General features: G+C 52.2%; 1 protein-coding gene across 1 annotated transcript in view; it reads left to right on the top strand.

Annotated features, from left to right (window-relative positions):
* Positions 1-22,718, top strand: part of PLXND1 (plexin D1) — a 69,234-nt gene that overhangs the window by 27,641 nt on the left and 18,875 nt on the right. Inside the window, exons 10-25 of the mRNA XM_051627580.1 lie at positions 1,218-1,307; positions 1,943-2,036; positions 4,397-4,560; positions 6,030-6,181; positions 6,289-6,388; positions 9,049-9,188; positions 9,868-10,035; positions 11,062-11,152; positions 11,283-11,558; positions 12,465-12,614; positions 15,162-15,276; positions 16,347-16,454; positions 17,125-17,237; positions 18,443-18,550; positions 19,183-19,313; positions 19,731-19,929. Of these exons, the coding sequence (XP_051483540.1) occupies positions 1,218-1,307; positions 1,943-2,036; positions 4,397-4,560; positions 6,030-6,181; positions 6,289-6,388; positions 9,049-9,188; positions 9,868-10,035; positions 11,062-11,152; positions 11,283-11,558; positions 12,465-12,614; positions 15,162-15,276; positions 16,347-16,454; positions 17,125-17,237; positions 18,443-18,550; positions 19,183-19,313; positions 19,731-19,929 (2,199 nt within the window). The remainder of the gene's footprint in view (positions 1-1,217; positions 1,308-1,942; positions 2,037-4,396; positions 4,561-6,029; positions 6,182-6,288; positions 6,389-9,048; positions 9,189-9,867; positions 10,036-11,061; positions 11,153-11,282; positions 11,559-12,464; positions 12,615-15,161; positions 15,277-16,346; positions 16,455-17,124; positions 17,238-18,442; positions 18,551-19,182; positions 19,314-19,730; positions 19,930-22,718) is intronic.

Raw genomic sequence — 22,718 nt, 5'->3', positions numbered from 1 at the left:
CTGCGTGGGTCCAGCCTCTGTGAAGGAGGATGTGCCCTCTGCAATCAGCAAGGCAAGGGCGAGAAATCCTTCTTCCTCTGGGGATGCTGAAGGTGGCTGAAGGGGAAGCAATACTTTATGTAGCCTGGTAGGAAATGGAGTCAGGAGGAAAGGGGCTGAGGCACCATGGCTCCAGGCTCTGGCAGTCTGGCTTCCTCCTACCACCATTCACAGGCTGTCCTGGGGCACCAGCCACATTCCTTCTCCTTTCTTCTCTACTTCTCTACGGGAGTTCACGAAAGCTGCTGGAGCTTGGAGCATCAGATCCACGTGCCTTGACCCTCGGCTGTCAAGGGGACACTGCCCCCTGGCTGGGGGGCAGGGGCAGCTTGAGGGCAAAGGCTTCCTGGGCACAAGCCCTGTGCTGGAGGAGATTCCAGTTTCCCCTCCTGGCCACATGTGTGTTTGCTGAGCAGCAGCTGCCTGCCAGGAGTCTGGCCCTTTCATGTCTTTTATTTGATCCACTGGTTTTCAAAGGTTGGTTAGACCTCAGTAGTGGTAGAGCATCAACCTGCTTGGAGATGGGATTTTTTCCTGCAGAACGCAGCCACAGCAGTAAGTCAGGGCAGGATATCATCTTTGTGTTATCAGGAAAACAGCATAGAGAATCTGCCTTTGAACATACTCCCAGCTGGGTCCTTATTTGAATTAGAGATTTGCTCTGTGCAGTTGTTGGGAGGAGAAGGAAGGTGGCTTTGAGCCCAAATCATGCACTGGATTGGGCTGGCTTGTGCAAGGCAGCTTGGGACCATGTTGGCTCTCGTTCTGCATTGCAGCATGAGCTCCAAACACCCCAGTCCAGAGGAACCCACGTACCGTGCTGGTGGGGCTAGCAAGAGTGTAGCCCAGCCAGACATGTCTCCTGGTCTGCACATGCCGTGGGTCAGACACATCCCTTGGTCTGTGTGCCACATGTCCTTGGCTCCATGAGTGGAAGCCCCACTCCTGGTCATGATACTTGATGGCAGCAAGCTGTGGGTGTGTAATAGAGCAGGATTAATTAGGTCCATTCATTAATGGAGCTGGCCCCAGCCCTACTCACAGAGTCGGGTTCTGCTCTCCTGACTGGGAGACATGTCTCAGGTATTGGTGGCAGAACCGCGGTGAAACCCGGCACCTGCCATATGGGTTGATCAAGACGTTGTTGTTGCAGCCATTCTGCCCTTGTCTCCCCGCAGGAGACGGCTCTGGAGTGCCATTTTGGGGTGGACAGGACGTTCGAAGCCCGGTGGGTGAACTCCTCCACCGTGGAGTGCGCGCATGTGCTGGTGAGTTGGGGGGTGGGCTGCCAGCCCCTGCTCCGCTGGGGTTTCGGAAGGAGCTGCTTGTTTACCTTTCCAGATGGGAAGAGTTCAGCTCAGGCAAAGCGTTTGGCTACCTTTCAATGTTGCTATTTATGTAGCTTTTATTCTGAGCTAGGAACTGGCCTGAGAAAATGCTCACGTGCCCATCAAGGAGCGGTGTGTGGTTGTTGGAGGGCCAGCTGCACCTCTGAAACACAGCAAACATTTGGGCTTCCACTGATGGGAATGTCACAAGTAGCAGCTGGAGGGGAGCGCTTTCCATCGTGTCACCTGCAGAACTCTTATTGTAGCCTACTGCTGAATAGGTGCAGACTGGCCAGTTGATTAGTTTTCCTCTCTGTTTCTGCTAAAAATAGCAGCAAGGGCTCTGCTCTCGCTGGCTGTGCACTGTGTCCTGGTGCCCTTTGTTTGCACCTCAGCAAAACAATTAAAACAGAAAATAGCTTTCCCTCTCTCTCTGCTAAAGATGACACTCTCCCATACTGAAAAGCAGTGGTCAGAGAAGCCTTATGAGGAATGTTAATCCATGTAGTATGTGTATGGAACCTTGTATTTTACTGTTTCCTAAGCTTTTGTTTATGTTTTTTATGTGCGTGCAGCTCCACACAGCAGAAAAAAGCCATCTCTTCCCAGTGAACCTTCAGCTGAAGGACAGACCAGACAGATTTATCGACAGTCCAGAGATGATGACAGGTCTGAGTTGAAAATATTTTTATTCTGTTCTCATCTGGTCAGCTTGAATGACTCTCAAATCCTGGCAAAGTTTATGGGTTCAGGAGAGAGACCACAGCAGAGCCAGGCACAGCTCGGTTCTTTCTATCAGGCACACACAAAAAATGTATTTACCCAGAGTTGTGTCCATGTGAAGGTGAGCCCAGAGACCAGCTGGACGGCCTTGGACATCCCCTCTGCACCAGGGAAGGTCAGGGCCTGTCCTTGGGCGCAGGGGCTAGCTCAGGGCCCCCCTCGGCAGGGTGTGGGGCAGGCTGTGCCTGTGCTCTCAGTCACAGCAGAGATGGGGGTGCTGCCAGGCCTGGGAGAGAATTCCTTCCAGAGGAGATAAGGGACAAGGGAGGGCTCTGCCTTGAGCTCCCACAGGAGTGTGGCATCAAGGTTCAGCCCACTGTACAAACCAAGGATTTATTTTTTTTACCCCTCCTGTTTTGAGAAAGAATGAAATGTGTAACATTTCAGCCCTGGTCTGCTCTGTCTCTGGGAAGAGCGCGAGGATTCCCGAAGAAGCCCTTGCTCCCTCAGCAGGCTCAGGAAGGCAGGCAGTGTTGGAGCAGGAGGGTGCTGGGTGAAGGTGTCTAGAGAAGCCAGCCCAGCCACTGGCCACCAGAGCCAGCACTGGCCCAGGGACACCAAGCTGGCCTGGGGACACAGCACTGGCGCTCCAGCAGCAGTGCAGGGCTCTCATCCTGCTCGGTGCTGGCAGCAGCTGTGCAGAAGGTGCTGACCTACCTAGGTGCAAATGAGAGCTCAGTGCCTGAAGTGAGATTTGCTTTTAGGGGTAGAGAGACATTAACACCCTCAGCCCCTGGTCAGGGGAAAAAGGTTTACCCACAGGAAATCCCAGTGTGTAAAGGAGGCTCATCTGGCAAGACTGGTGGAATAACCTTTGGAACAGCAGCACGGGCAGGCATGAGACATGACTTCCTTAAGGAAAGGTGTCTGTAGTTTTGAGATATAGAGGTGACCCCGAGGAGAGGAGCGGGAGTTCTGAGCTGAGACTATTTGATGTGAGAGAGAAGACTCTGGGTTCTCAGCGTGGGTGGTGCTGGGAGCGGGAATGACAGCAGAAAGAGCATGAAATCCCCTCCCCTCCTGAGCGGAGACAGAGCTCGCTCACACTGCTGTGTTTGCGGCAACCAGAATTTGCCAGAATATTTGGAGATCCTGTGGGACCATCAGACTGCTCAGGCTCCTCCCCGCCTCCATCAGAGTGTGGGGCGGGTGAAATTAGAGAAGCCGACTTGCAAGCAGAGACAGACCTGCCAGGGCAGTTATTAATGTGTGCATCTTCTGTACTGTCTCTAATGGAATTACTGTTATCAGTGTTTATTATCTCAATATTCATTAGCTTTTATTGTTAGCTGCAATTTGGTTGTCCACTGAAGGAATCCAAGCTCTTTGCTGTTGAGTGGAAAACCAGCCAGTGTAACTCACTGCTGGGACTTAAGATGAGGTGAAATAAGCTCATTTTTTTGTGGTGCTGATGACGTTTTATTAGCAGGAGCACAGGTAGGACTGTTGAAGGCTGGGGGATTCTGTAGCTGCTTATGAAGCGCCTTGAGAACCTCCCGTGAGCAGAAGTGCAAAGTGTGACTGTTTCTTTGTTTTATGTTCTCCTGCAATGTCTCCTCTGGGAAAAAAGGGTGTGAAAGCAACGTTTCCTGAGTGTTTCTGGCTGTTTATCTCAGCGGATACCCACACTCCAGCAGTAGAAGTCTTTAGGCTGGAGAGGAAATGTAACCTAGGGCACCAGCTAAATAGAGGTGAAAGCGGTGTAGAAAAATGATGTGGAAGCTGAGCTGAGCAGATCAGAAGGGAGAAGTCAATGAAAGGGGCCTGTGGTCACCAGGGGGAAGGAAAGGAAAAGTAAACACTGTACAGAGCACTGTAACCATCCGATTCTTGTCAGAGTGTGGAGGCAATGTGATTGCTTTGCTAACAGGATGGAGCCAGCTTTGCAAAGTGGCTTCCCTTGTGGATGCTGAGAGTTGGAAACATGTAGCAGAAATTGACAAAAGGTTCCGAGTTTGGGTGTTGTTTGTTTTCCAAGGGGAAGAAAAAGGAAACGAAAGTGCTAAATTATATTGCAGTGAGAACAAGCACCCAGTCCTTCTGGGAAATCTTCAGGAAGGCAGCCAAGTGCTGCCTCATCTTGCTCTATGTGCAAGCTGCTCTGCTCATCCGCTGGATTTCAGATGTTGCCTGGATTAATGTAGCTGGGGGTGGGTGAGCGGGGGGATGTTTGTCTGCCTCAGGCTGAGCAAAGCTATGAAAGCCTCAGGCCCAGGAGCTTACACCTTCTGTTGTCTCTGGTTTAGTGGAGGTGTACAACTGTGCAACAGGGAGCACGGACTGTTCTCAGTGCCTGGGGAGGGAGGACCTGGGGCACCGCTGCGTCTGGAGCGAGAGCAGCTCCAGCTGCAGGCTGCACAGCGAGCCCCAGCACGTTTCGGACGCCTGCCCAGCTCCTGAGATTAGGAAGGTAAGACCCAGACAGGAGAGGGAGGGCACATGTGGCACGGCAGGCAGTGCAGGGGCTGCAATGGCTGCACTGTCCCCAGCCGGGGCTGAGGGGAGCCACGCTTTGTCACTGGCACCTGACAGGGTCAGGACCAGCACTGAATTACACACTGACTTTCTGTGCTGCTGAGACACCTGGTGCCAAGGACATCCTGCTAGTGATGAGATCCAGCCTTCATCATGTTAGTGAGAAAAACAGCACCAGCACAATCCAAATGTCCCAGATTTCCTGGGGTTGCTAAAAGTGAGAAGGATTTGTAGGGCTGGCTGAAGGCTTCTTATCAGGAATAGTGTTTAATGGAGCATAGCTGAAATGTGAACGTGAGCACTATCTCCAGGCACATGTGCTCTGCAGTTCTGCTGAGATGAAGAGTGACAGAGGAACCTTTTGGCATTAGGCCTTTTGAAATGAGTCTTACTTAAATTGCAGTCAAATGAATGTTTGTTGGGAGTGTTTGGATCTGGGGTTCTGCTTAGAGGTATGCTATGAGCCAACAAATTTGTCCCTGACAAGTAGCAAAAAAAGTATATAGAGCAAATCTTAAAATGAGTTCCCTAGGAAGGGAGAAGCTGGAGAGGCAAAACAGCTAATATGAACATCAAAATCAGCAAGGATGTGGGATTTCTGTTCTTAGGGAGGTGTGCAGAAATACCCGCTCAAATTCTGGGTGCTGTACCACTGCATGGAGGGACTGCAGCACCCTGTCACCATGGGAGAGGGCTGCCCCCTGAGAGCCTGTCCTTCCCCCGCACACATCCAGTGTTATCAGCAGCTCACCAGAACATAAAGGAAGGAAACCAGAGTTTAGGTTGCAGTGTTGCAGAACTCTTGCTGTTTCCTTAGCAAATAGTAGCTGGTAAATCCCAATGCTCCAGAGTCAGGCAAAGAAGCCCTTGCAGAGCCTTCTTGGAGGGAGGGGGAACATCAAGCTCGGTGGTGGGTCCTGTCCAGCCCTGGCCAGCATGGCCAGCTGGTGCCACCAGGCACGTTGTGCTGGCTTGATGTCCCCTTGCCTTCACAAAGGGAAAAGAGCCATTTCTGAGCTGGAGGGATTTGTCTCACCCTCTGAATAATGCTGCCACGCAGCCCAGGGCTGCCCCTCGTGTGGTGGAACGGCATCAGGCCATCTCTGCCCCAACTCCATTTGAAGCTATGGTGTGAAAGGAGAGGTGTTTCGTTCCGATGTGTCTGCAGCTGCAGTGATTCCTGACCAAACGCCAGTACCAAACCCAGGGGTGGCTTCTCAATGGCAAAGCTGCAGCAAGGGGGGCGAGGTGGTGGGCCCACTGTGGGGGGAGCAGGAAGGTGAGGAGCGAGGTCTGTGTTCCTCACGACGGGGCTAAGTGGGAGGTGGACCTGGGTGCAGGCGCAGGGTTGAAGGGCAGAAGCTCCCTGGTGGTTCTCCCCTGACTGGTGTCTCGGTGCCGCAGATCGAGCCGCAGCGGGGGCCGCTGGAGGGGGGCACCCTGCTGACCATCCGCGGGAGGAACCTGGGCCGCCGCCTCAGCGACGTCCTGGGCGCCGTCTGGATCGGCAGCGTGCCCTGCGCGCCGCTGCCCCACAGATACCTCGTCTCTGAGGCGTGAGTGTCGGGGGCACGTCCCTGTCCCCCTCGTGCCCCCTGTCCCTGTCCCTGCTGCTCACCCCCTTCCCAGCGGCCTCTCCCAACCTCCCCTTTCCCATCCCCAGGATCGTGTGCCAGACCGGGGAGGCTCAGGAGGCGTTTTCTGATGTGGTGACAGTTAATGTCAGCCGGGAAGGGAGGTCCAGGGATAGATACTCCTACGTGGTGAGTAGCTGCCTCCTGGATGTGATTCTCGCCCTGGCTTTCCCTGCAGCCCCTGTGCCCCCAGCTGGCTTAGGGAGAGGACCCAGCAGAAGCAGCTTCAGGGCCCTGCCCAGCAGCTGGCCTGTGTCCGTGCCCGTGGTGACGGGAGCGAGGCCGTCAGCTGCAGGCTGCGGCACGGGCAGGACTGCAGCACAGCTGCTGGCCTCAGCTCCTGCGGGGCTGGTCACTCCTCCTGGCTCTACTGTCATTTCTCCTGCTAGAAAAAGGAGCTCATTTTTCTTCCTCCTCTTTTGCTAAAGTGCCATTACAACCTGTGAGATATTTTCAGACTTGTAAGGTCTCTTTGTGCTGGGTGAGTTATGTACCGTGTACTCACATTATTTAGGACTGATAGCTTTTTGCTGCAGGGATTGTCTTAGCTTTTGCATGGGAATAATATACTTGAACTAACCCTGTGGCATTATTCTAAGAAAAGCCCTTTATAGCTTTGTGCTGTACCATCTCACAAAGATGACTTTCACCTCTATAAACATGAAAGAAGTCCATGCAGCTCTTCTCTTCCCTACAAGCTCCCTCAAGTTCCCAGGAGGACATTTGCTCTAGGACCCATTTCCCTTGTTACCAGGCATCAATGTTGACATCCAAAATGTCTTGGAGATCCAGCAGTCTGTAGCAGAGCAAGGTACCGCTGGGGTACGACCCCATAATGCACCTTGGGTCTGGGGTTGCTGGTGCATTGCCATCAGGATGTGTGTGCTGACTTGGCCACATCACCTGCTGCCAGGCCGATTGTCTTCTTGACAAAGGGGAGAAGGGCCCGAAGAGTGGGAAGGGGCTGGGCAGCTTCTTCACCAGCTTTTGGCATGCAAGGAAGAGCCCTCTCAGGAAACACCTGTAAAAGCACTGGCAGTAAACAAAGCAAGAGGAGCCCCAGCCAGTCACTGAGCTCAGCCCAGGTCCATGAGAGCTGTGTGCTGGCAGCTCCCAGGCAGGCTTGTGGCAAAGACCGTCCTCCCTGGGGCAGGAGAGGAGCCCTTTCCTGCTTGGGTGGCACAGCAGAAAGCTGTCTTGTGTCTGTCTCAGCAAAGCTTGGAGAAGGATGAGGCAGTGTCCTGCTCTGTGCATGTCAGGGTGTGAAGCTGTGTGATGTGTAGCTGCTGCTCTGCTCCATACCAAAAGTGGCTCCTGCACCATTTGCAAACCTAGCAATACTGTTTAGTTCCGTTGATTCCGCTCTCACTTATGATGGCCTGAAGATGGAGCAGACTACACCACACAAGGCCAGTCTTGGTGAGACCTGAGCTTGAGCATTGATAGTAGTTTACCTGAAAAAATCTAAAAGGCTTTTAGAGCTGCCCTTCCAGAGAAAGACACTTACAAAATATCAAATACTCTGTGTGTGCTACATCTTTTAAAGTCCCTGTTAGATATATGTAGAAGAGAGAGTATTCAGCTGTAATTCTGAGGAGGAGGGAGAAACATGATCAAGAGCCTTCTCCAGGATGTTATAGCAGGCTGAGGATGAGCTGAGTTTGCCAAATGAGCTGAATTTGCAGAAGTTGCGATGGAGGCCGTCAGTGCTGGCAGAGCACTGAGAGCAACAGCCACTGGCTCTTGCTGAGGGCAAGAACTGGAGAGCTTTGGGGGACATGAATAATCCTCTCTGCTGCTGTTGTAACTGCAGATTTAAAAGCATCATTTAGGGTCCAAGGGCAGGAGACAGCTGCCTACAGGCACTCAGAGAAAGACTGATTAACGAAATGAATCCTGTGGAAATGGGCAATGGTCAGAAATGGGTTTGCTCTGTGGCAGCAGCCAGGGCTGGGCTGTGGGGCTGAGCCAGCCCAGCAGCCTCGAGCCTCCAGGGTCTGTGCTGTTTGACAGGGGATTACAAGAGCCTTAGGAAAGGGTCTTGAAATCATTATTTGCTCTGCCCTGGGTGTTATATCCAAACCAGAGCAGGGAGGTGGCCCAGCAGACTCTCCCGGGGTGCCCTGTGTAGCAGCCATGAGGGTTCAGTGGTGCTTTATCAAAGCCTCAAGCTCATGAGTCTCAGGAAGATTTTCAGGGGCTGCAAATGCAGATAACATACACGATAATTTCTGCTGAAAATGGCGAGAGGCGAAGTAACTTCCTTCTTAGTTCCTGTTGCCTCAAGAGATTCAGATTTGAAGTTTCCTTAAGAAAGAGTTTGATACTCAGTTATCTAGACCCAGGTAGCTGTTTCCACAGATCTGAAGGCCATCATCCAGTACGGCTTTAGCATTAGCTTCACATTCAGGAGGAAATGGATCTGGAAGGGCTGGAATGGAGGAGAAATTTCCTTTTGTTGATGGACCTTGAGATGTTACCAGCTCTGGATCTTCCATTGCCAGTCTCAAGGGTCTAATGAGATCCTGGGCTCCAGTTTGGACTCCTGTCTCATTTATTGCCAGAATTTAGGGACTGCAGAGAGTCACAGAGATTTTGCATTACCTCACTCAGCACTTGTACCTCTCTCCTTGTTCTGAAACCTGCCAGCAAAAGCTTTTGTTGTGCTAGTGTTTCAGAGCCTCACAATACTGGATACTTACATTTACTGAAACAATTTCCACCTGCAGTATGGAGTATCCAAATGCGACTTTACTGGCCTCTAAACTAGATCTCCCCTTTGTTTTTAGCTTCCCGTGGTGCAGTCCATAGTACCCCTGAATGGCCCAAAGGCTGGTGGAACCAGAGTGACCATCAGAGGCAGCAGGCTGGACGTCGGCTCTGAGCTTCGTGTCCTCGTCAATGCCTCCAAGCAGTGCACTGACCTCAGGTGGGACCGGTTCTGGGGGCTGGTGCTGAGCAGGAGCCAAAGCATTAGGAAGGATGATACTGTCCTGAGAGATCAGGAAGTGCTGGGGTTTGGGTATGGGGCACCTTGGCATGGGCTGCATGGGGCAGAGCTGCAGTGCAGTGCCTGATGCCAGGGCCAGGCCAGTGTTCCTGGCAAAGTGATGATGTCGGTGTTGCCATGTTGTGTGACAGCCACCAGCAGCAAACAAAATGCTTCTCATGTGCCTGACACTGCCAGGACCCTTGGGTGGTCTGGGACTGGGACCAAAACCCTGGGAGGGAAGCAGACATGGGCTTTGTTCCCAGATCTGCTGGAGGCAGGAGGCACCTGCATGCACAGGGACCTGCTCCTGCGGCAACAAACTGGTGGGAAGAAACCCCTCCTGCTGGGTGTTCCCATCCCACCAGTGGGAAGAAGTAGGAGCCAGCACTTTTTCTTGGGATGTATGGGAGCTCACTCTGGCAGCCCGGGATGTTACTGGCTCAGAATTGCTTGTTAGTAGGCAATGTAATTAGTATGTGACTGGCATGTGAGTGGAAGCTCCTTGCCTGTCTGTGCTGAGCAGGTTGCTTCCCCAGGGGCTCAGGGCTGTGGTCCTGGCTCCATTTGCTCTGTGGATTCCTGCTCCCTGGGTTCCTGACCCTGGCTCTCCCCGCAGCCGCAGCGACAGCACCATTACCTGCACCATGCCGGCCGCCGAGCTCGCCACGGCCGTGCGCCTCTGCATTCAGTTCGAGAACAAGTCTTGTGCCAGCGACAACATCACGTTCAAGTATGAGAAGAACCCAGTTATATCAGACATCAACCCCAAAAAGAGCCAGATCAGGTGAGATCCCCCGCCGACAGAGACAGCCAAGTCTGACAAGATTTGTGGCCTTTGCTGAGATCAGCCTCGTTGTTTTTGCTGAGCGCAGAAGTGAGCAGTGCTCTGCCATCCCAGTGCAGGGCTGACTGGAGTATCCTGGTGTGGCCTGCGAGCTCACCCTGCCTGTGCCTTGGAGCCACCCAGCTGCAGAGCACATGCTGAGCAAACCCTGAGTAGGAGCCCCTGGAGTCATGGAAGCCCAGCTGGAAGGCATGGGATCAGGACCCCATGCCACACTGTTGGAGCATCATGACTTCCATTTCAGAGCTGGCACATGTCTGCACATGCCTGCAAAAGAGAGGGTTGGCTCCAGGCTGGTGGGAGAGGGTCCCACAGGGAGAAAGGGGCTTTCTCTGCCCTGGGGGGTGACATGTTGCCTTGCTGACAGGTACCAGTGGAGTGCTCTTAGATTGCTTCAGGGTACCCCAGCACTGGGATAGAAAAGGTCTCACACACCAGGACTGTCCATAGCTCATTTCAGTGTGTTTAAGCCTGGGTAACCATACTGTGGACACCTGTGGGTGCTTTAGGGAGGTCCAGGCAGGGGCTCTGTGAGGATTTTTCTTGGCAGTCAAACTGCTGGAGGGTAAACTGAGATTTGTAATCTTGGATTTCAGCCTTCCCTGAGGTCGCAGTATTTAATTTTTAAAGCACGTTGCTTTCAATTTCACGTCTCTCTGTGGAGCTCCCAAGCTCCTGTTCCTTTGGATACTGTGGTGAGATCTCACCTTTCTCTTCAGTGGAGCTTGGAAAGCCCAGGGCTGACCAAAGGTCCAGCAGCTGCTGCTCCTTCTTCCTTCCCCAGTAGCTTGGCAGCAGTGTGGATGCTTGCTGCAAGTAGGAGGAGGACCTTGGCTGTTGGGTTACATTTTCTGCACAAGTGTCTGGGAAACATCCCTGGGAAAATGACAGCAGGGAGACCCATTGCACCTTGCTGTCTGTACTGTCCTCTGCAATCTCCCTGTCTTTCTTCTCTTCTCCTCAAAGCGGGGGCAGGATCATCACCCTGGAAGGAAGAGGCTTTGAGCTGGTCCAGAACGTGTCCATGGTGGTCCGTGGCATCGGCAGAGAGCAAGTGGTGTGTGTCCTGCAGGGTCTGGCTGGTCGCTGGGAGCAGCCTGCATGCTGCAGACTGGGCTGAGGGCAAGGCTGGGTGGGAGCACTCAGGAGGTCAGGTTTGTGATGTGGATGCTCTCTCCTGCCTCCAGAGCTGTAAGGTTCACACCGACACCATCATCACCTGCCCCTCTCCAGCAGCCTGCAACACCACTGTGGGGAGCAAGCCTGCCCCTGTCGATTTCTACCTCAACGGTCGCCTCTACACAGATGACCGCCCGGCCCTGGATGAGGAGATGTACCCTGAGGAGCTCTTGCACATCAGCAAGTTCAGCCTGGAGTACTATGCTGATCCCCAGTTCTTCACAGCCAAGAAGGAGAAGTGGATCAAGCACCATCCTGGCGAGCCCTTAACTCTGGTCATACATGTAAGAGAGTGACATTTACAGCTCTGCTCTTTTTGGGGTGTTGCCTGCTCCCCACGGGGAAGCTCTTCAGTCCTACGTGCCAGCACAGTGACTGTCCACAAAGGCAGGAGGGAGAAGAGGGGAATGAGGATGGGAGAGGCAGGACCTGTTCAAGACCAAGCAGTTCTTTCTCAGCTGATGCTCTTGCATCTCTCTTGGTACTGCCTGACCTGAGGATGCACTTTGAGGCATGACGACAGAGCTATATTTGAAGGATGTACTATCAAGAAGCTAAATAAAATACTGGACGTATGAAAAAGAGTGATAATGCACTGGCCTGAAATCAGGCAGGTCCTCCAGAATGTCCTGACAATAGATATTTATTCCTGCAGAAACAGGTCATGCATTCTTCTCTTTTGGCTACTGAATTCAGCTCAGTTAACGAGGAAGTTGGGATACAGCAATTGAGTGGCTTGGACAATGTGCAATAGTAATTCAAAGGCCATTGTTCACTGCAGGATATCCTCACTGGCTGCAACGTGCTTCAGAAAAGCACTCCCCTTTCTCAGGCTCTGCCGAGCATCCCTTGGCCATCTCCTCTGCTGTACATCCTTCCCCCCTCCCAGGTGGGCGCTGAGATTCTTATCTCTGGTGCACAGCCAGGGCAGATCATAAGCAGAGTTTTCCAGGTTCCACAAGGGGCTTGCTCGTCCTATGCCCCACGCTGAGGGAGGAATGGAAAACAGGAAAATGGGGAATGGGCGCGTTCTGAGTTTCCTGTGGAGTGCTGGAAAAATGTCCTTGGAGAGTGAGAGTGGTCTCAGGTCTGAAAAACAGCAGGCAATATGGAAAGTAAAGCAGGAAAATCCATTGCAATCCCAACTGCTACTCTGAAAACTGACATCCTGATTCTATTTTTGTCATTAGAAAGAGCCTGACAACCTGGGCCTGGAAAGCAATGAGTACCAAGTGAAAATTGGCCTTATCTCCTGCGAGATCCAGATTGTTTCGGACAAAGTCATCCACTGCTCTGTCAACGAGTCTCTGAGCACCTCGGAAAGACAGCTGCCGGTGACGGTGAGTGCCCAGAGCCTGCACAACAGAGTGCAGGACAGGACAGGAGGGAGGACAGAAGGGGCCCTGCTGCCACCCCTGCCTGCAGGCAGGACCTACCAGGCACAGGCTGCCCCACAGAGGCCGCGCAGCTGGCAGGAGGGACACGGCACGCTGCACACGGGCTGTCCCTGGCGGGTTTCGGAGCAGAGCTGCCCTGAGCCCTGGGCCACCTCAGCTGCCTGCTGACGTGACTCTGCTGCCTGCTGGGGGGGTTGGGTCAGTTCTCGTCCAGCACTGCAAAATCCCGGGCATGTGAGTTTTTGTCACTTGCAGTAATTTTCTTTCTGCCCCCCATGAGATCTGTTTGGGGATTTCCATCAGCTTCCCCTCAGCTGGCCTCCTCATGCCAGTAAAGGAGCTTCCAGTGAATAGGAGAGTCCCACCCTTACCAAGCTGCAGTAAGCCACTGGAAATGTGTCCTTGTGTGTGGCTGGGGAGGGCAAGAGGGGGATGTAGGGCTGGAAACCTTCATGTTGCTTCCCAGGGTCTGCCATTTTGTTGCTGCAGAGTTTGGTGTTCAGGGCTGATGTTCATCTTTGTGTCTGCAAAATTCACAGTACTTTGTTACCATTGTTATTTCCACAGAGGGCTTAACTTCTTGCCCTTGGTTTCCCTCATGTCAAGTGCAGCCCATGGCCACGCAGGGATGTGGTTATGGTTCTCTGTATCTGGAGAGAAAAAGCCTCCATCTCCATGGTGTGAGGCCCTGCAGCCCCCTCCCCATCTGTGTGTTAACAGTGGGGGTGGGAGGCTGCAGAGGCAGAGCAGGGGCTGAGGGCGCTGAGTGCCCAGAGGAGAGGGACAAAGATGCACCACCCGCCCACTGACAGGGCTGTCCAATTCCTTGGCTGCAGTCTGTGGTGTATGAAATTCTGTTGCAAACTGGAAACATGGAAATGCAGAAGTAGCAGAATTTCCCAAGTCAATTTAGTGGAAATTTTAAATAGGGTAATTTTGGTTTCAGTGAGAAATGAGAAACAGGGAAATCCCTTTGGGGAAGAAAAGGAATTTATGAGTTGGCTAGTCTTGGTTTGACATGAAACATTCAGGGCAGTGCAGTGCCTTAGCCAGTCCTGAGGAAGCAAGAGAGTGATGCCTAGTCCTAAAGTATCACACAGCTGTTAAGAGTGCACCAGCAATGAGAGTGCAGCTAAATAATGAACCTGTATTCACATCTGTGCACAGTTATTAAACCTTCATCCATGGTGTGTTATTGCCTGCTGCCTGTTTCACAGGCTGCAGCAGCCCCTGTCACACTGGTAATGGCTTTGGTCAGACAGGGCCAGGCTCCCTGCCCCAGGTGTGTGTCCAGGATGGCTCTGGGGACTGGAGGCCCCGTGCTGAGGGTGGTTCTCTCTCCTGGAGAGCCAGGATGGCCATGGGCACTGCCAGGCAGCTGGGGGTGCTGCAGGAGGTGGCTCTGCCTGGCAAGGGCCGTCCTTCCCCCTGGGCTGTGCAGGGAGCAGTGCAGGGGAAACCTCCAGGCCTGTCCAGATGCCTTCAGCTGGCAGCATCAGTGCCCACACCAGTGCTCCCTGGAGCAAGGGCTGGGATTTCCTGGAGGGCATGGAGCTGTGCTACTTGATGTTTGATGGATGTAGTGGGAAAGCCCTCTTTGGGGCACTATTTTGCTGTAGCTGCTAAGGGCTGACCATAATTTACCCACCTAATCACATATTACATCTCTTCCCTACCTTGTTTCAATTTTTTTGCTCAAGTATGTGTTGCTTCTTATTCCTTGAGAGAAGTGAAACTCGCATTTCCAGAAGCAGAAGACTTGCATGGTCATGAGTTTTCCTTATCAGATGATGCTGTTGAACCCTTTCATCCCAGGGGCCTTGAGAGCCTTTGGTAAACAGCACCGAGTAAACTTGCCAGCCTGCCTGTGATGTGTGTTGGCCTCTTTCCTTCTGGGGATCAGGAGACCAAAGGACGGAGCTCAAGCAGTTTTGCTTGGTGTCACAAGAAGTACGGGTTGGGAGCAGAGCCAGCACCTCCTGACACCCAGTCCACTGCTTTAGCCACAAGATCGTTACTCCTCTCTCTTGTTACTATTTGTTTTTATTCCCTTGCTTGATTTATATTTCAAAGTTTTTAAAGTTTCTTTACCCTCCTTCTCCTGAGTGGCAGCAGTTTTCGTTTCAGAGGAGAAAGGAGAGTGCAGCTGGGATTCAAAGGCCGTTCAGAGGTGTAACAAAGTCAGATGATTAGTGGAAGTGGTTGGCTAGGAAAAGTAGTGCAGGCAGAACCGTGTGAGCTGACCTTGCCTTCCTATTGGAGCGCTCAGGAAGGGAATTGGGCTCCTTGAGACACACCAAATCCCCCAGGGTCCAGCACTGAAAGGAGCAGCCTGGCCTCCCTGTGAAGCCTGGTGGGCTGGGCAGCCTGGTCAGGGTGTCCTCGGCCAGGGTCTGCTGAGCTGCCCCCAGCCCCTCCCGCTCGGCCTCTGCGCCGCTGGGCAACGTGCGGCTCAGCTCCTGCTTTCCCTCCCTCCTTCTCCCTCGCCAGATCCAAGTTGGGAAGTTCAACTATACAATTGCGATGCTGCACCTCGGGGGAGGAGAGACTGCAATCATCGTCTCCATCGTCATCTGCAGCATCTTGCTGGTCCTCTCTGTTGTAGGTAAGGAAGCAGAATGCTGAGTTTCCAGGCAGTGCCGAGGTTTCTCTCACTGCCTGTGAATGACTGCAGAGGACTCGCTCACAAGTTAGGAAGCCTCTGAGTGCTGCAGTTGTGCATGATCCGAAACTGGTCTGGGTGCAAAAAGTAGCCATGCTCCTCTGTTCAGGACCAAGCCAGTACCCAGGACCCAAGCCTCTTGCTGCATGGACCCTTTGCTGGCTGAATCCAGGGCTCAGCTCTGTCGCTTGAGCCTGGGATAGTTACAAACTTACTCTTTCCCCGAAACACTTAGTAGCTACTATAATACAGAACAAAGAAGGGTGTGAGGAACTGGTGTTGGACTCAGACTGACTTGAACAGAGCTTGCTCACAGGCGTGGCTGTCCCAGACCTTCCCAAAGGTCCACCTGGCCCAAGGGCCTGTCACTGGTAGCAGCCAGCAACAGGCGCCTGGCAACGAGCACAAAGAACAGAGCAAGTGTCCTTTGCTGCAGATCTGGAGCAGACAGAGCAGGTTGCCAGCCTCACTGGAAGCTGTGCAGCACACCTGTGTTCTCTGGCTAGGAATCTTCTCATTGCATGCCCAGAATGGCTGTGCAGCAAGAAACCTGTCCTACTCACAGCAAATAAGGTGTTTCTAATAGGGATTTAATTTATTTTTAATAAAGGTTATAATGCATGCCATTTATTAAATGCACCACTCATCATTAGAAACATGTTTCTGGAGGCATGGGAAGACTGTTAGACATGAACACTGTGGTACAAGTGGTAAACATCTTAAAAATCTGTATTTATTAATCAGCTGGAATACATTAATATACAGTTAAGCTGAATATAGACAGCCCAGACCTAAATTGAAGATGACAGTTACAGCATGATCATTAAATTCCAGCTGGTTTTACTTATTTACAGATAATAGAGAACTGCCTGATCAGATACCAGTCTTGTTGTAGGTGTTAAACCAACACTGAGTTTAGCTTTCTACACCCATGTCAGCAGAAGACGGCTCTGATCCCAGCTGCAGCTGCTCCTAAGCCCCAGTCCAAAGCTCATTCCCTTCCTCTTTTCCAGCTCTCTTTGTGTTTTGCACAAAGAGCCGCAGAGCAGAGCGCTACTGGCAGAAAACCCTGCTCCAGATGGAGGAGATGGAGTCACAGATCCGGGAGGAAATCCGCAAAGGTAAGTTGGCGTGCTGGGCACCAAGGAGGAGGCAGGAGGGAATGCTGGAATTGCAGAATTGGAGCCATTCTGTAGAAGTGTTCAGAATTCTTTTTAAGAGAGTTTCTGTCAGCATCTTTGAGCTTCAGCAGGGTTTGTGGTTGGGGCTCAGTGTCTGGAGGGGTGGCTCTGCCGCTGTCCTGCTGCCTGAGTAGGGCAAGCCACTGATCAGCACCACTGCCTTCCTTGTCTCGGGCTAATGACCCTTGGCCATGTCAGGGGGTTGCTTGAAGGCCACAGTAACCTTCAGCGTGCTTCTCCACTGGGTGCAACAAAGATTGCCACACACTCCTGCTAGAGCAACGTGAGAAGCAATCCAGGCATTGTCACCTGCTGTCCCCTGTTGTGGTGCATGGCTCTGCAGCGTGGTCTGAGGTCCTGCTCCTGTGACCCAGGCTGGGGACTGCTCTGCTGGCAGCAGAGAACGTTCTCCCTGTGCTGAGGGACACCATGTGTAGTGCTGATGGGTACACCCTGATGGTGATCTGCTGCGCTTCAAGAAAACCTGGAGGGAAGGGCTGGAGGAGGCAGAGCTGAGACATGCTCGTGTGTTCCATTGCCAGCCTGCCTGCTCACAGCTTCGGCTGGTTGAGGATGGAGCTTTTACCATCTGTGGGTCTCTTTGCGTAAGGTTTTGCAGAGCTGCAGACAGACATGACAGACCTGACCAAGGAGCTGAACCGCAGCCAGGGGATCCCCTTCCTGGAGTACAAGCACTTTGTCACCCGGACATTCTTCCCCAAAGTAAGGTGATATTGCGGTTCTTGGGGGCCTGATCGCTCCCAGGTCCTTCCTCACCAGAGCAGGGATCTGCTTTCCCCCTGCTAAAGGGTTATTACAGTGTAACCAAATCATTCTGCTGTTGTATATTTAGTTGTCACGTATTTCAGCCTTAATTATCATCAAAAGTGGAGCTGCAGCTCCTGGGCTGTGAAGGAAGGTCAGACTTGCTGGCACAGGGTCAGAGCCCCGGGGCAACACCTTCCTGGGGTTGCTCTGGCTGCCTGTTTCCTGGGGTTGGACTCCCCTTCTGAGAGCGTGTTCACAGGCACAGAAGGTGCTGGAACCCCCTGCTCCCTCCCTAGGGCTCCAGTGTCCCCCCGCTCTGCTTGGCGGAGGCTGCAGGGGGGCTGAGGGGCATTTCTCCCCTCAGCCTTGGGGGAGCGGGGCTTTCTGCGCCTCGCAGCCTGCTCCTGGCAGCACTGCTGCTGCCTGGGGGCTCCTTGGGTGTCTCTGTCCCCCCCTTTCTCCTCTCTGCCAAAGGCAGGGTGCATGATGCCCCCAGTAAGACACCCCGTGGGCACCCAGTCCCAGCCTGTCTGCCCAGAGCCCCCCAGGGCCGCGCCAGACGCGCCGGTGCCGTCATTGCCATCACCGGCTGCTCCGCCGTGTCGCCGCGCGCCCTTAACAGCGGCTGTATTTCACCCCTGGGGCAGCTGCATTTCAGTGGTGAGGAGTGAGATGGTGATTTATGACTGCAAAGTGTTTCATTAGTAGTTATTAATCAGGTTTTAAGTTATTCAATCTTGATATATCTGCACACTAAAGTCTTTAAGATTCAGGCTGCTACATGAATGTTGGAGACTTAAACATTTTTCCCATCTGTTTCAAAAGTTACATATGTTAAAGCACCCAGTACTCCTCTATTTTGACTTAGTCTTCCATAATGCTTTCTCTTCTGGGATTTTTCTAGCTGTCAAATGAGTCTATTTGCAGTCTCCCTACCCTAACAGCCTCGTGTCTGCACAGACATCTGCCTCCCCCCAGCCTTGTGGTGCTTGCTCATTCCAGAGGCTCTTGCAAAATGAATGTACCGAGGCATGTCTCCATGATGGGTGGGCTTCAGCCCTGATGACGTGTCTCTCTCTCATTCCCTGGAGGTTCTGGGGCAGAGGAGGAGGCCTCAGGCAGGCAGAGCTGCCCTGCTCTAATACTGTGCTTGCTTGCAGTGTTCCTCGCTCTATGAGGAGTGCTACATCCTGCCGTCCCAGCAGCTCAGCTCCCAAGGGGGCTCCCAGGTCCAGGAAACTCATCCGCTCCTTGTGGGGGAATGGAAAGTGAGTAACTCACTAACCAAACAAACGCTCTGGAGTGGTTGCTAACCACACTGGCGTGCTGATAGTGCCACATGTTTTCTTCTGGTGTGGGGGGGATGCTTCATCACTCAAAACAGTTATCACATACCGGCACTGGATCAGCTTTGGCTGATTGCAGAAGGCAGATCTGTGGATCTGCTCTCATGAAGGAGCATTGTCCTGAGATACTTCCCAGCTCTGCTGGGAGCTTTTCCAACCAACGTATCATATTGTGTGTCACTTCAGTCCGTTGAGAAGTTTGTCATAAATGAGATTCCTTCCAAGCAGGGACTTGATAAAGCTGTTGTTGTCCCAGAGCTGGGTTTCATGTGGACAAGAAGTAGGAATTGAAGAATCAGAGGGTCTCTTAGGTTGGAAGGAATATCTGCTTAAAGCAGGTCCTATTAGACGAAGTTGCTTCTGATGCAGCCCCAGACAGTTGTGTCCTCGCCAGGGAAGTGTGATGCTGACTTGGGTCAAGCAGAGGGAGTAAAAGGTCTTCAGCTCAGCGCCTCTGTGTTCAGCAGGGACATCCTTGCAGTCAGGAAGGATAAAAGCTAGAGGAAAACAACAAGCAAGGTTTTTCTGACTCTGCTTTCTAAATTTTTCTTTAGATCCCTGAAAACTGCAGACCCAATATGGAAGAAGGAGTCTCACTGTTTTCCACCTTGCTCAACAACAAGCACTTTCTCATTGTATTTGTCCATGCTCTTGAGCAACAGAAGGACTTTGCTGTTAGAGACAGGTATGAATTTCAGAACCAAAAGCCTGGCAGCTGGAGGAGACTGATTTATTCCTAACCTGTAAGCAACCCAGCCCAAGTCTGGTGCCGTGCCTTTCAGTTAAAGGTTGTTCCAGTTGCCTCCCATTTTTCTATTAGTTATGGACAGCCATAAACCTTCTTTATCCTGAAGGCCACCAAAAGGTACAATGAGTGATTTGCTTGTGTTTGTGTCCCTGAACATTTGGTTTACCAGCAAGAGGGTGCAAGCTGGCCCAAGGTTCTGCAGCCCTGAGAGAGGATTTGAAGTTTTAACACCATTGAGAAGGCTCATGAAAATTGTCTGAAATGCAGCCTTTGTGTTTTGGGTTTTTTTAATGCCAGTTGTCAGTTTAGACTTGCTGGGTTGGTGCTTGAATCTTGCTCAATTCTGTGTTTCAGATGTAACCTGGCCTCCCTGCTTACTATTGCATTGCATGGCAAACTGGAGTATTACACCAGCATCATGAAGGACCTCTTGGTGGATCTAATAGATGCTTCAGCTTCCAAAAACCCCAAGCTAATGCTGAGGAGAACAGAATCCGTGGTGGAGAAGATGCTCACCAACTGGATGTCCATCTGCATGTACAGCTATCTCAGAGTAAGAGAACCAGATTGCTGCTGTGGTGGGTGCCAGTTCAGCACTGCATGCGGGGGTAGCGAGGGACAGCTGAGGACCTAAACACCTGCCAGCATTGCCACTGGAGTGGTCACTCCTGGTGGACAAACTCTAGCCTATTGAAAGGTTCAGGTATGGAAAAGCAACCTTCAGTTCAGTCGCTTCTCCACTTCTGCTCAGGGGTTTGGTGAGATCAGCCTCACGCAAGGCCAGGGCGTGTGCCAGTGTTCTCAGCCTGCTGGAGATGAGCTGCAGGGGAGGGGAAAAAGAACCAGAAGGGCTTGAGGTTTTGGAAACCGTTCCAGTTATTTGTTGTTCTCCCTGACCAGCTCTCAGAGCCCTGTGGATGGTGCAGCAGTGTTGATGGTGGTGCCCTGTTCAGGGTGGTGCCCTGTTCAGGGTGGTGCCTGTTTAGCAGCCCCAGGTGTGGGGGGCAGTGGCCCCGGGGCCGGGGCTGCTCCCACGTGGTGCCCGGGGGACCCTTGCACGGAGGTGTCCTCGTGGCTCCATGCTGGCCAGGCAGATCTTAGCAGGAGAAGGGGGTGTCTGTCCCAGAAGCCCGACTGTCTTCCGACAGTAACGGAAAAGAATATATTTGGCATCTCACAGCACATCAGCAGTCCATCTGCTTAGTGCTTTATCTCCAACATTTGCCAGTTCTTGTTGGAATTTCCCAGAAGAATTGAGCAATAACTTAATTGATTCCATGGCAGTTAATTGGAGGACACCCCATTATACCCACAGGGGAGAGCCTGGAAAAAGCCTTTGAAAAATCTCTTTTCCCCAAGTGTTTGCTATAGCCACAGAAGTGATGCTGTATTGTCCTCATACATATCATAGTGTCTTCTGATCCCAGCTGATGAACACTTTTTGTCCTAAAGCCTGTGCGTTTGTAGTTAATAATCTTTCATTTTAGCTCACATAATTAGCCATTATAATGAAATAAAAGTTATAGGAGCAAATCAGGATGGCTGTGCCAGTGCAACATGACTATCCAGCCTGTAAGAGCAGAAAAGAGTGGATTAGTGAATTTTTTTTAATCTTCAGTTTTTGTGCCTGTAGTTAAACCATTGGAGAGAAAAAAAAAGTGCTGATCTCTCCTTTTGGGGAGTGAAGACCACATGTGAGGCATCTGATCCAATTCCAGTTTGTGCTAAAAATGGACATTGTGCAAGAAGGCTTTCTCAGGGACAAAAAAAAAGAGGAAAGTTGAGTCTTATCACGTGGTGCTGAAGACTTGGGCACACTATGTGGCTAATTAGGGCTGAGGAGCTCCCCAGTGTGGGCGCTGCGCCGGGAGGTGCCGTCACCATCGGCTGCTCCAGGCTGGGCTGGTGTCTGTCCCTGCAGCAGGGACGGTGCAGGTGGAGCTGGTGCCAGCTGAGGGCTGGCTTTCCCATGCTGTGCCACCCTGGCTCTCTGCTGGTGCCAGTTGAGAACTGTGCTACCCTGGCTCACCCTGCAGAGGAAGGAGAAAGGATGGGGTAGGGATAGAGCAGGTCTGCGGGGTGATGGCCTTTTATAGAGCTGATGGGCCACCAGCTGAGCCTGCATCTCCAGCCGCCTGGGATGGTGGCTCCTCAGCAGGGGCTAACATTGCACAGTAGGTCTGCTGTCCCCTCTTTGCTTCACATGCCCAGTCTGAGGCCCTGGCAGTGAAGACCATAGCTGCATTTTCTACCACAGGATATTTCTCACCTCACAGTTTCCACAGGAGAGCACAAGAAGGAGCTGATTTCCAAGGTCACATCCCATGTGGTCCACGGTGAGGGTGGGGGACTGGTCAGACAGAAATGTCCAGAGAGGCCCTTTGATGGTCTCAGGTGGACACGAGCTCAGCTGTGCAAAGGGATGGGGGCTCAGTCCAGATGGGAGAGCTGGGACCTTTCCTGCTGTGCAGACGAGTGCAGAGCTGCAGCAGTTGGACAGACAGACACAGCTCCTCCTCACACGGGGGTGGTTTCAGCTCCGGGCTGCGATTTAAGTACTAGTGATAGTCAAATGCCTCCCATGTGCCTTGCGTTCCTCTGGATCAAACTCAGAGAGGGAAATGCCTTCAGAGGGGCAGTTCTTGGTTGAAATAAAAGCTGCCCGCCTGCCTGTAGCACTGGTCTGTCAGACGTGTGATGATGGGTCTGGTTTTCATTCCTGAATTATCCCCATTAATCACAACGTCTATTTGAAACAGCTGTTGCGAAGGTCCCTGCCTGTGCAGTGGAAAAGTTCCAAGTGCTTGTATTTCCCCTTGTAAGTCAGCGCTACATACTCAAAACATTTGTTTCATATTAATTCTCTGCCTAACAGTCCGTCCATTTGTGTTTTGGGGGAAAATGATTTGGAGGAGCTGTCTTCAACTGGGAAGGAGCTGCAGGCCACAGTCACTCGTGGTCTGAACATGTGGAAGGCACCTGAAGGCAGGGGAGTCACCACTCTGGCAGGGGAGCTTTGCTCCCTGCGTGCAGGACATATGATGGAGAGCTAGCAGGAGGCTTGCTGGGAAGGGATTGAGAGGAGACTTGCAGCATTTGCACCACCTGTGCAGACCTCTGCCTCTGCAGAAATGAGTGAGAACCCTAGATAAAACGGTCTGTATCTCTGCTTCCTGCTACTGCTTTGGTGGAAAATGCTGGGAAAAAGCCTTCCCCATGAGGTGCTGTGGTGCCACTGTGCCTGGCTCCTAACAGCATTAGGGGACCAGGAGCTGAATGAAAACTAATGTCCTGGAATTCTGCTTTTAGGTCTGCATCCAAGCTTCCCAAAGTCGGTTAGAG

Source organism: Apus apus, chromosome 9 (assembly GCF_020740795.1).
Source record: "Apus apus isolate bApuApu2 chromosome 9, bApuApu2.pri.cur, whole genome shotgun sequence".
In the NCBI taxonomy this organism is placed as follows: domain Eukaryota; kingdom Metazoa; phylum Chordata; class Aves; order Apodiformes; family Apodidae; genus Apus; species Apus apus.
This window is presented reverse-complemented; position numbering and strand designations above follow the sequence as displayed.